This window comes from Serinus canaria, chromosome 6 (assembly GCF_022539315.1).
Source record: "Serinus canaria isolate serCan28SL12 chromosome 6, serCan2020, whole genome shotgun sequence".
Lineage (NCBI taxonomy): Eukaryota > Metazoa > Chordata > Aves > Passeriformes > Fringillidae > Serinus > Serinus canaria.
In genome coordinates, this window is record NC_066320.1 from 11470669 (window position 1) to 11484286 (window position 13618).

The window sequence follows — 13618 nt, forward strand, 5'->3', positions numbered from 1 at the left end:
GAAATCTTCCATTATTTTCAAGAGGCAACCCTTAAACTACAAAATACAGTTAGGCAAGTTTTACTGGGAAAAACACGGGGACTGACTCATACCTACATACACACATTCCAGCAGTTTCTCATAAGCACTTCTAATCATGCTCATGCACCAAAACAACACCAACAAAAAAAAAATACAGTGGGCACCCTAACAAACACAGCAGTGAGGAGGAAGCCAATTCCCTGTAATGGTCCAGATCAGGCAGGTATGAAGACATAAGGGTTACTCTCTTACCGGTCCATACTGGTTCATGTCCTTATTCTGTGTTTCCTGAAGGGCTGCCACAGTGGCTGTAGCTGTAGCTGTTGCTGTAGCAGCTGCAGCTGCAACTGCAGCAGCCGCAGCAGCTGCAGCTGGCTGGGTGAAATCAGCTGGTGGCCTCGTGTGGGGGGGGATCCCCATTCCTGCAGGGGTATTTGGGCCTCCAGGGTAACTAACAGGGAAGAAGAGAAAGGAGAAGAGAATTAAGACGTGTCTGGTGGATTTTGTTTTGAATGTTGGTGCGATCCTCACCTGGAACTATTCCAAAAGCACATATCAATGCCTAATGAAAGCCAGCAGGCCAGGTCATTAGGTGTGTACAGGAGATATGGATTGCATCTACAGGTTACACCTGCCACCCAGGTGCAACAGTCATAGGGCTGCCACTGGGATTGCAAGGCATTGCCAGCAGTCATTTTGGGGGCGGTGAACTTTGCAGCTCTGTAGCTTCCTTCAAAGTAGAGCCGAACTGCTGAAAGTAAATGCTCTTTTCCTCAGTGGTGTAGGGGCAAATGCACAGGAGCAGGAACAGCAAACTTCCTCCAAGACAGCACATTAATCTGCCTCAGCGGTGAATTATGGCAAGTGTTCAAGATATCATAAAAGCATTTCTCCCTGAACCTTAGCACAAAGGCCAGGAGAGACCCAGTGCAATCGACTCCACTGGATCCCACACTGTGTGTTCTGCAGTTCCTGCCCATCTCTTCTATTATTCCTGAGATAAACCTAGCTAAGCCAAACCAGCCTTTCCCACTTCAAATTATCAAATATCTTTATAAATATGGGCCAATATACTGTGCCCATTTTAGAGATGCTAATACAAAGCTGAAAAAACTTTTTGGCTTGTTCAAGGTCACTCAGTAGATCAGTGGCAGAGATGAAGGCAGAGATAAACTCTCTCTCTCTGAGTCCCAAGCTTATATTCTTCACAGTAGACTGCCTATGCTAGCAGCAGCAGTCTCTTCTGCAGCCTTTGCACTTGCACCATAAATAGTGGTTTCAGTTAAGTGCCCTCACCATCCCTGTTTACAAAGTATAGGAACAGAAAGTCAACATGTAACTAATGCCAGGCTATTACTTTTGGATTATATGACTAATGCATCATTTATTCCCCCCCAAAAAATACACTACGCAACCATATTTTTTAACAAGCATCTTCATTGCCAATTCTTTTTAAATTCCTGCTGTGGAGTAAGTCTTTGGGCAGAAATATTCTGTTGCATAGCAAACTACTTTGCCCAGTACTCAAGCTTACTCCTCCATATGCACGTAAAAATTATACCATCAATACCTTTCACATCCTGGCCTTATTAAATGTTAATCATTCCTAAGCCTGTGGTCTGTTTAACAATCTCTCTTAATTAAAACTTTATTTTGGGGGTTTATTAGAGCTAATTGATTGACCTAAGCCATTTCCATTTACTGTGAGGAATTTCTTTGCAGTTTGGGTAGCTGATTTCAAAAGCTGTAAAAGCAGTATGTGCTTCAGTTAACCAGCAAAAAATAGCTACTGAGACTTTGTATATAATTAAAATAAGCCCATGACACTTCTGCCAGGTCACTAAAACAAGCTTTATCAAGTATTTACATCCATTTTCCACCTCAGAGAAGTAAATCTTACCTGCCACCAAAACCTCCACTTCCAGGATAATTGGGTCTCCCATACATGCCCTGCTGTATGTATGGCTGAGTGGAGCCTGCCTTGGCTGAAAATTGTTGCTGCTGTCCAGCAAACTGAGGGGAATTGATTCCAGGGTTGCTGGTTGTCATCCCAGAAGCCATGGGATTTCCTGCTGGGTTCATAGGGTTGTTAGCATTTGCCATTGGATTTCCCAACACCTGCAAGAAGGAACACGAGGGTAAGGGGCTGTACCTTGAACTACTTCAAACAAATTAAGTTGATTTGCTGCAGTTGTTAAATTAAAACATAACCACCTGTTCTCTAAACTCTAATGAGCACAGACCTCATTGACATCTAGGTGCATATTCTTGGTGATGTCTACTCTTGCCATTTCCAAACAAACAGGTGATTTTCAACTAGATGGAACCCAAATAAATATGCTTATTAAAAAAGTTTATGAGAAAGACCTGCTACAACCATGCTGTGGCCATTCATCTGACTAAAAGAAAGGACATAGCTTTTTTCTGGGGGAGGGGGGTGTGAGGGGGTGAGAGCTTTTTTGTTTGGTGCAGGATTTTGAAGTAACTTGGAAGTAGTCAGTCCCACTGGCACAATGCAAAGGTACTACAGACAGAAAAATTGTGAAAGAATGTATTTCAGTAGTTTAACGTATTCTTGACTCTCTAAGTAGTGTACAAAAGCCTATTGATTGTTTTTATTTCTTCTTATAAGAGTCCTCTGTTCTCTGTATAAAAGAGAACTTGTTTGCTTGTTTAAAGGATATTTTTCCCCCAAATTGCTACGATTTCCACAGAGATGTAAGTGTGGCTGTCCATGGATCACCTGCATAAGATTTCCTGAAAAGTCTCCTACTTGGGAAGACACTCAGATTTTTGCAGAAGATTAACTCAACAGCTTCAGGCATTTGAGAGAAGGAATTGGTGAACCCAGCTCATTCCTCTCCCTTGAAGAGCACAAAGACTTAAATGAAATCCTGACATTCATTTCAGTCTGCTCTGAATATCTATAACCAAGCTTCCTGTTCCAGAGTTTCACCGCTCCCTTGCAGTGACTCTGAAGAAGCATTTTCTTTCTTCATGCAAGAGATTTTTTCCTTCTATTGCACCTTCCTCTGAAGTACCATGAAGAGTTCAAGTAACATTACATACTCTTATGACAGACAAAACTCTGAGTATTTTTTTATCTTTCCTTTTACCTTTTTAAATGTTAAAGAAACTCTGTTTTTATTTTCTGGCAATATAGACCAACATGTTTACTCAGGTATTTCTCTCCCAGACAGGATACCTTTTCTTTTAAGGTGGTAAAGAAATCAACAATAATAAAATATGTTACAGATCTTGTAACTGTTCCCTCATCTTGTTTCATTGAAGAAAGATTTTACCATCACCAGTGCTTACATAACTGCTGTGTGACTATCTATATGACTTGGCCTATGAATAATTTCTTTTTCAAATGGCTCATTCCATTACAATTTCATTTTTAATTTTCTTAGCAAAATTAAAATAACAAAAAAATCCCCAGAAAATTTTGTAAGGGATCTAACACCACATGGTTGGAAAGAAGTAGAAAAGACAGGTTAGATTTATGTACCATTTGCACTCATTAAAGATGTTAATGTGTTTTTTGTGCTTTTCACCTATGGTGTAAGCAAAGGCCAGACTGTCTGCATGCTTAATTTGTACCACATCCCTGGGAGTGCACTATCACAAGTAATTGGTAACTTCTTCATAAAAGCTACTTCTTTTTGAATAGTATAATTTAATATACAACACAGAAGAAAAAGAGAGTTAATAACGGAGAGAGTCAAATGAAAATCCAGGAAGTATGGCGCTCACCTGGGAGCCAAGAGCCCATGCTTGTGCTCCAATGCATGTTGAAACATTTTTACAAAGCTAGACACAGCACTAACAGGAGAGACTAGAAAGAACACAGCCTAAAATTGGTAGTTAGCAACTCAGTGTGGGATAGACTTGGTACTGAATTTCACCAGCCCACAAGTACAACACAGCCCCATGTAAAATCAACAACTATCATTTGGTGAATCTAGCTAAAATTTTTACTAGAACACATTCAATCTGAATTCACAAGAGGTTTGGGAGTATCCCAATCCCATGCTTTTAGTGTTGAAACCACGCAGTGCAAAACACGAGGCAAATCCAAGCCTGACATCTGCATGCAGCCAAAGGATTGACTGACTCAAGCTCTCAGACACCTCTTGTTCAATGCCACCAAAGAGGACATGACTGGGAAAATAATGCATCATATACAACATAGAAGACAGACCCTGATATTGATCCCAAGAGGATTTTCCAAAATACCTTCCATTTTACAAACATTAGCAGAAATGCATATCTAGAGGGAAGGAGGCATAAAAATAAAGCTTACCTGGCTTTGAGAGGTGTTAGTCACACCCCATACTGTGGTGACCACTGACAAAGAGCCTGGAGGCTGGTTGGTATTTTGTTGCCAGGGAACAGAATCATAAGGGAAAGACCCATCACTGCAAAAACAAACATTCAGAAGGGTGAGATTTTGGAAGTTTAAACTGTGGCAAATTGCTGGTGGCGACAAAGGAATTAATGCCTGATTTTACCTTAACTCTCAACTCTTCCTCCACTATTAGCTTAGTATTCTCAGAGGCATGAACTTTCTTTAGCAGCAATGTGATTGTATCAAACCACATAAAATGAATGAATTCCTTGCTATATTGAAGCACAGGGCTTTTAACACAAAAAGGTCTGTTAGCAGCGAAAGTCCAAGTAAATTCAGGGGCAGAGTTTCAAACAAGGACACTAAGTTACGCAGAGGCATGCTTTTTTTCTTTTTTTGCAATTCATCTCAAACTCTTCAACAATCACTGCTTCAGCTGCCTCATATCAATTCAATTAGATTTTGAGACCAGACTGCAGCTCCACTGTCTGCAGTGGGTCCCCAAATGGACAGAAAAGCCTTTAAAGCAATAGCAGTTCAACATCATTTGGAAAAGTAAATTGAAATTCAGATAGTGTTCTCCCACACGATGGATAAGCTGCATGCCAAAAACGGTATTAGCTAATCAGCATTCTAGAAAATCAACTGCAGATATACAACACATCTTTCAGATAAATATGTGGATGAGAGGATTGGGTTTTTCCATTAGCTTTGTCCACAGATACAAGCAAACATTTCTTACAGTTCTTTTCATACAAAAGCACTGGTGGTTTCAGAACGAGCCCAGGATAGGTAAGCACTTAGCGTAATTAATGAAACATCTTAAATCCAGTGAAAGTAACTATCAATCCTATGACCATAAAATACATTCCACTTGAAATTTACTCATTCTTGTACTATTAACTTGTAAATTAGACTTCAATTTGCATATATATATATATATATATATATATATATACTCAGGTGGATCCTTCCTCGTCTAGATATATATATATATATATATATATATATGTATACCATTTAGCAGACACACATTGCTCTTTCATTTTCCAACACCATTGATTTATATTTTATATCAAGAACTGCATTTTTGTCTTGACTACCAGCTATCACCAAAAATTCTGTCGAGGCCCAACTTGCCTAGAGAATCTCTTCAGGCTCTACATGCACTCTATCAACGTGCTTCAAAGCCTGCTCACTCTCCCGTGACCCCAGACTGTGCTCCAGGCTCAGACCACTCCTTCCTTTTGTGCTGTGAGCCAGAATCAAGGACTACCCCTGTGTTCATTCTTTAGCCTGCTCATAACACCAAGTGTGAACCATTTAAGAACAGGAATTGCTCTGCACAAAGCATGCATGTGTGTGATAAAAATAATGTAATAGCAGCAGCAACTGTGTAAATGAAGCAGTGAATACATTTCACAAACAGCAAGGAAATTTCAAACAAATTCCACAATGCTCTGCCAGCACACCAGCAATGTATTAGAACATACCTGTGAATTTGAACTGACCTATTTGCTTCAAAGTACCCATATTCAATCAGGGAATAAAATCACACAAAAATTTAAATTAGAGAAAAGAATAATAATCCCTAACAAATAATTAGAGAAAACTAATGGTAAATGATAATTCTCTGTAAGATGCCTGACATGTCATGTTTACACTGATAGCATCCATATAAACCAGGGTGTGAATAAGGGCATACTGAACACCTTGCAACCATTAAGTCCTGCTAGCCCACGTTTCTTTAAAATATTTTCTCTTAGAATCTTGCCCCTCTCACTCAGAAGCTCAGACAATGGCTTCAGTGACTAATATTTGCAAGTGACGCAATGCAAGTCCCTCCACCAGCATGGAGACAAATGATGACTAACCCAGAATTTGTGACTGCTATTAAGATTTCCTCTTTTATCCTGCTCTGAATGATGCCTCCTACTTTACTTCCTTCTCTGACTGTTTCTGATGATGTCTGCTCTGTGATTTGTTTGGATATTTATGGCACATATGAGTGTTCATGCACTTCAGTGACTACAAAGAAACTCTCTCCATGACATAAGCAGTGATAGGGCTCACTGCAGACATTCCTCTCTATTCCCCTCTGATGTGCTGTGGACAGGTAATAAAACCTGAGGAGCAAGGCAAATATTTTGCAAGTGTATGAGTAAATAAGAAGGGTAATGACAGACAGGAATCAAACCACAGAGTCACTAAAGATTCTTCTAATGCAAATATGCCATACAGTTTGTAAACACACTCCAACTTAGAGCAAGCAATGCTTCAGCCTGCTGTTAAGAAGTTATAATTATTACTTCACTTTCTTTGCCTCTTAAGCATGTTCCTCTTACCAATTCCTCTCCTTTACAGTATGCAGAAGGGACTTCATGTATCATTCCTCCAAAGTTTTCAGTGGTAGTCAGATCATTTCTCCACTGGAAGGTTACACTGGGTTCTCAAACACTATATAATCACTTAATCCTAATTATAAATAAGTAAGTAAATAAGTGAGTAAATCACTCAGTTTTTACTGTATTACAGTTAAAATGGGTGACACCTCAAGAAATTGAATTGTTGACAAATAAAGCCTCCAGCACCACACAAAAAGGTCAGAAAAAGAGACTGCCTATAGATTTGTTGAGAAATATTCATTGTGCACATTGAACCACGTGGCTACCACATTATCCAACACAGGACCTAGTGTAAAATCTCAAACATTATTAATAATAAAAATCATAGCAACACTGAAATAGTGATAGATGTGCCTCACAGAACATGAACTTAAATAGCCTAATATCCAATCACTGCCCTAAACCTTGTCCCTCAAGTTTCACCTTAGTCACCCCAGGAGAAATCCAAGGCAGCTCATGGCTTGCATTCCCCAGCATTTACTCTGGCCCATCACCATGCATTACAATGCATGTCTGAGTGTGACTTTTGCCATACTGGATACAATACCCACCCCTTCTCCATCACATGAAAACTTCCTTGGTTTCAAGCAGTAAGAGGTGCTGAAACTCGTGCCGCTCAACTAGAGGATTACTTGTCCCTCCACCTCTGCTCTTTCAACTTCCATTTCTGTCCTTAAAACTACCCAAAGGAATATTCCCACCATCAAAGGAAAATCCATGTAAGTACCGTAATGAAACGTGACCAATCCAATTCTCATTTGCAAAGAGCAGTGGTTTTCCCCTGTTATTATACAGAGCTGTGAATTATCCTGAAATCCCTTTCTTTAAACTTGAAAATGGCAGCCAATAAAGAAAGAAGCTTCAACCTCTTCAGCCAAAGCGAAATGCTGCCCATGACATTGTTCCTGTTGAACTGTACAAGGGTAATTAAGTCTCTCACTGCACCCTGGAGGGCAGTGAGTCAGTTTGGACTCAGCTGGAGCCCACTAAAAGAGTATTGACTAAATTTACAATAGTGCTAATGAACCTATATGTACTACTGGTCAGCATTAAAGGCCAAACAGCAGAGGAAGCCACAGAGCAAAGAGGGAGAGGGGGAGGGAAATTACTTCTCAAAGTCATGTTTCGCTACTCTGAGCTAGCAAAACTGCTATCAAGCAATGAGGAAGGATTTCTTAGCTACTAGCAAATGTACTGAACCCACCAGTAATATAACATTCATGTTGAAGGAGTACACTGGTAGTTAGGTCTAAAAAGCTTCTCTTAATCCCAGTACTAGGCAGATATCCAGTCTCAAGGAAAAGTTACAGACTTCATGTCAGACAGAGACTGATAGATAATTCTAATAAAAGTTGCTTAATAACAAGTGACCTTTGTAGAATAAATTAATACAAGTGAATTGCTGTAGTTTATACATGATTTGTGGCATTATTTGCTGTGTTTTAAATATGTTTATGTTGTCACTAAAGCAATTATACATGTATCTGATACTCTGTTTACATGTCTTCATCCTTGAGGAAGGAAAGATTCAGATGGCTTAGTGAAGCATGCATCATCCCTAGAGCATTGGCACTTTCCATATTGTGGAGGAAAGTGAAAACTGGAATTACACATTCCTGGTGATTTCCCACATCACTTGTTGAGAGGGCCAGGTGTCTAACATACTACCTTCATAAAGCATGTAACTCTGTTTCAAACACTGTAAATCTGCCAACTACTGCACCAGATGCTGACTTTCCAAAAAAGCCTTTTCAGTCCAACCACTGACAATCAAGTTTCCCACACCTGGGCCTCCAATGGCTACTTTCTGTTGCTTACTCTCAAGCCAGCTTTGCAGTTCTGCAGGAGTATCTAACCTCTCTGAAGCGCGGTCATCCCACCTGAAGGGCAGCTGACACACACAGAATTCACACCTTTAAATCTGCCACCTCTATCCTAACTTTCTCAGTTGACACCAAGATGAGCAGGTAATTGCCACTGGAACACTGACTGTCATTTCTCCCACATCATCTTTTCTCACCCATGGACACCTTGAGAGGAGAGCATCTCATGAAAAGGTGTCAGGTCTCAGAGAACACCAGAGGCCAAACACATCTTTACAATAACACATGGCCAAAAATCAGAATGGGCAAAATACAGCCCAAAACTGGGGCTGCTGATCTGTTCCTGCCTGATGGCACCTCTCTGTGTCTGCACCATGCTCTGCCTCTGGGCAGATGTGTGCTCAGGGACTCAGCACCCCTGCCTGTATTCTTGGTTGGAGCCTCTAGGTGACACTACTTTAATACAAACAAAACCATAACAATTTCCAAACAAGCTCCTTGCTCCCCTCTTTCTGCCCTACAACCTGATGCATCTGCAGTGGAAAAATATCACAAATCCCACAATCAGAACAGGCAAGAAAGGCCCAGATAATTGAAGCATCAAGACATGAGTTTCAGGTCTGGGTTGTCTCAAAAGTTAGGCAGTTTAACTTCTTTCATTTAGGTTTAGTTTTTTGTAATTTGGATTTCTTGAGAGAACAACACTCCTGTAGCTTTATTTATTAATATGGATTCAGTTTGCAAGCCTTCTTGATTAGGGCACCACCATGAACCTAACAATAGAAATTGGGGAAAAAAATGGGGAAAAAAGGTAGCTTAAGTCTTTTCTGTAGCATTTTAATATTTCATACCAAAAAGGCAGTTCAAATTCAGTATCTGCACTGCACCATGCAAACCTCAATATGACTCAATAAGATAGGACTCTCTGACAATTTATTCAGAAATTACAAATCAATTTTTTTTTTCCTTTGGGTCAAAGTTCCACTGAAAATATCCCTGGCCTTGTGTATTAATTCAAAAAAACCCCACTGTGACAACTAAAACCCAGAATTTGTTTTCACTTACTGCCAATCAAAAATGTTTTAGAGATCTGCTTTTATTTTCTTTGTGAAAACCACTAGATATTTAAAAGGAAACAACTGACTTGTCATTTTTCATTGAGATTGTTTTCCAAAGAAACAAAGCCAGCACCTCCCCAGCTGAGATACATGCACCACCTTCATGCACTTACAGTGCTCGGCCAATGTGTTTCAGCTTGAACACCTAAGATTATAGTCCAGGTGACAGTTACTATGAACACATTACTATTCAAAACCACAAATCACAAAATTTAACTGAGTTATCCCCTTTTGTGCTGTTTTCCATAGGCTCTGTAAACCACTCTATGCAATTTGTTGTCTGTTCACACAGAGGAACATGGCAGAGCCAGGAGACACCATTGTGGGAAGAACATGAAGACCACTTACAGTCATCAAGGATATATGATGACATATTGTAAAGGAAACAAAGAGAAAGTACCTCTGTACATCACACATGGTGTACAGAACCAAACTAAAAGCTGATGTTGTGTGCAGGTACCCTAAACTTTTTACATTCAAGATGAGGAAAGCAAGAGGGTGGTGTATGTAGTCAGTCTGTATACTAATAAGTGACTTCAGATGGCTAGCAAGAACTAGCTTTTGACTGATGCCATCTCTGTGATTCACACCTTCCTAAAATACATCCCACTATTTTGCATTATTATCTGAAGATGTTTAAATTACATTGGCATAAATCATTGCATCATCCTGCATTTCACTAAGCAAACATCTAAAACACAATCCCATCCAAATCACTGGGTGTTTTTATGTAATGTTAAAATGAAAAAAGCCAATTTGGAAGTACTCTACAAGACTTTATTTCCCTCTACTTCTTAATGATGTGACTAAAAACATCCAGATTTCACAAAGAAAATACATAGTTCCAAAAAATATCCCATCATGATTTCTCAAGTCTCTTGATTCCCTCCACTCTTTCCAACTAGATGAGTATGTTCTCTAACTCTTTGCAAAGCTTTGATTCTCCCAGCTCCAAATGCCCAGCAGATCCATACCTAGTCCTTGCCTAAGAAAGAATTACCTCAAGTGTTTTTTCAGTACTGGATAAACAGGAAGACTGAAAGCAGTTAGAAATTTCATAATTTACTGTCCAAAGAAGGAGGCTATTTTCTGGCAAACTGTACGCAAAGCCAGAAACACTCTGAATCCCTTCTAGGTGAGCAGATGCAGGCAAAGCAGTCAAAAGGTGAAGGCAACAAGCCATTTATCAGCTCAGTGGTTTGGATGGCACCTGCAGCTAGCAGGTGGCTATCACCCCCTGCCTCTGCTCTTTTAAATATCCACACACACACATTGATAATAACCATTCATGCAGCCACACACACAAATGCACAATACAGGCATTTGCGTGGAGACTGAGACAGCAAAACCAAGCTGGCAGTTCAGCAGTTGATAAAAAGTACCTCTGGAAGCTGAAAGCCCTTAACTTTTTCTTTATATTTGTGACAAGGCCTGTGAGGCCTGCATGACTTATGACTGCACAAGGTGGGAATGCTGCCTTCCATTTCACACTGGGTTGCTACAGATCGGGCTGTGACACGCTCGCTGCTGCTCTTCCTTACTCTACACTCAGTGTCATCACTTAGAGCCATGCCTGCAAGTCTCATGCTGCTCAGCAAGAGTTACTGCATCTGATTTTAACTCCTGAAATTAGAAAAATGCATTAAGCCAAATAATTAGATTAATTCTTAAGTTTTTTAACCTGCAAAACCCCACATTTCCCCTGCATGCACACACAGTCCTGCTTCGCTACAGATTTCATATATGTCCACGCACATGTGTGTGCACATGCAAAGATACAGAGATAATGCAACTTATTTCTGTCCATGTGGAATAAACGATCACAGCTATGCAGGTAAGAAACAAGAATGTTACTGAGACCCACTCCTGCCTCTAAGAAGCAGAAGGGGTTACATTGTCTGGCATGGGGACCACAGCATCCATCTGATAAAAGGAAAAAAGATTAAACCATCACACCCAGCTCTATTGTCACACAAGTAGACCATGCAATGCATTACTACAGCCCAGATTACAGTTACAAAATCCACCGGTAACAGCCCTGCTATTAACATGCCACCTGTTACCTTTTACAAAATGCTGAAATTATCTTATGATCGTTTTCAGCTTGACAAATGCAGTTTAATCTTTATTGCATCTCACAGCACAGACCTGCTTCATCCATGTCTTATTTATCTCACGTGTGTCGGAATGCAACCCCGAGCCCTCAGTCCCCCCCTGCCACCAGGCATTCCTTCTGCTCTGCTTTATCAATATACCTGGGTTTCCATATCCGACTGCTCCTTTACAATAAAAAACACACCCACCCAGTATTCTACCATTGCCTGTTGCCTTGGTAATCCAAATGCCTGGGTACTCGCTGATTATCGGCGAATGAGACTCGCATTGTTCACACCGCAGCGCGTCTGCTATGTTAATGTGAGATAATGGCAGCCAGAAGACTCCTTTTGTTCCCAGCTTTGCTGTTTATTCATAGTGCCTGGAGGTCAGCGACTGCTACAACAACCGGGGAAGGAACCGCTGAGAGCGTGAGCAGATTCCACTTCTGCTTTTGCATCTGAGACAGGGGGAAACACGAGCAGCCCCGCACAGCGAGAAGGGCACCGGGAGCTCTGCAGTCTGACTCACGCAAGGTGTAGCAGGCGGCTCGGAGGAAGATGTGATGGACTTGCACTTCCGAGATTTTAGATGAAGCTGATTTACGCTGCCCGACAACAGAAAAAAACCGCTTTCTTCGAGAGGCACGGCGGGAAGGGAGGGAGAGAGGGAGGAGGGGGCAGCACAGCCGCAACTTAAGGGAAGCGAGCCGGGCTGGGGGCTCGGGGCTGGCCGGGGAGCAGGGAGAGCCCTGCCGAACCCCTGCGGGCAGCGGCCGGGCCGGGACCGGCGGGCGGGGACGGAGCGGCCGGGCCGGGCAGGGCAGGGCAGGGCAGGGCAGGGCAGGGGCAGCCCGGGCGGGACAGCACAGGGGCAGGTCTGAGAAGCGTCTCCCCGAGCCGCCTCCGCACTCTGCCTGCCTGTCAGGGTAGTTTGGAAATGCTGTTGGTGACACAGGGACACGGGCAAACAAACAGTCACATCGCATCTCCCCTGACGCGTTAAGTGGGAACTGAGAGCACGAACAGGCTGTGGTACCTTCCCCGCATTCCCAGCTCGGTGGAGACGAGGACATTCAAGACGGTGCCCCGGCTGGTGCGCTGCTCCTCAGCCCCGGAATAGCCCTTTCATGGGAAGAGACCACAGACTCCTGCTGAAGGCAGTGCCAGTATCTAATTAATGTCACCGACCCATCTGCCCAGGTTGCCGATGCGCTCTGTCTGCCGAGCAGGCTTTGTTATATCTAGTGAAAACCAGCCAGGAGTGTCTTAGCTTGAATTGCTAACCCTTGGGGTTTTTTTTTTTTTTTAGGGAAACCATTAGTAAAGCCCTCCACCACTGCAAATAGTAATGACTATTTCCTTTTCTTCTCTCTGCGATTCTGAGAGATTTGAGAATCCAAGTGTACGGGAGTAGCAGGAATACAACAACTGGCAAAACTGAGCACCAGGAATTCACTCCTTTTGTAATCTATTTACAAAGAAATCCTGTGGAGGGTGACATTTTCATGTAAGTGAATGAATAACAGATACATGTAAAGAAAAGGCATCAAGAAAAATATTAAGTCTTAGACAAAATATACATCTGTGATCCTGCTGCCAAATTATCAAAAAAATACCCCAAAATAGTTTAAAAAGACAAGGTATTTGCCGTAATTTATGTCAGTAATTTTTACGTGCCAGACTGTGAGCTCCCTCCCTGCTTAGAAGCCATGTCACCTCCTGGCAGGCAGGCTGGAGCGCGATGCTCGCAGCACGGGTACCCAGAAAACAGCTACTCACACTGAAATGCCCTGTGCCGAGCCAC

The 13618-nt window shown here is 41.7% G+C and overlaps 1 protein-coding gene across 11 annotated transcripts in view; it reads right to left on the reverse strand.

Moving 5' to 3' along the window:
• Positions 1–13618, reverse strand: part of ZMIZ1 (zinc finger MIZ-type containing 1) — a 336761-nt gene that overhangs the window by 32072 nt on the left and 291071 nt on the right. For all 11 annotated transcript variants that reach the window (XM_050975941.1, XM_050975945.1, XM_018910990.3 and 8 more), the window contains 3 exons: positions 4328–4442; positions 1922–2139; positions 274–472 (listed from right to left, as the gene is read on the reverse strand). In XM_050975941.1, coding sequence (XP_050831898.1) covers positions 274–472; positions 1922–2139; positions 4328–4442 — 532 coding nt within the window. The remainder of the gene's footprint in view (positions 1–273; positions 473–1921; positions 2140–4327; positions 4443–13618) is intronic.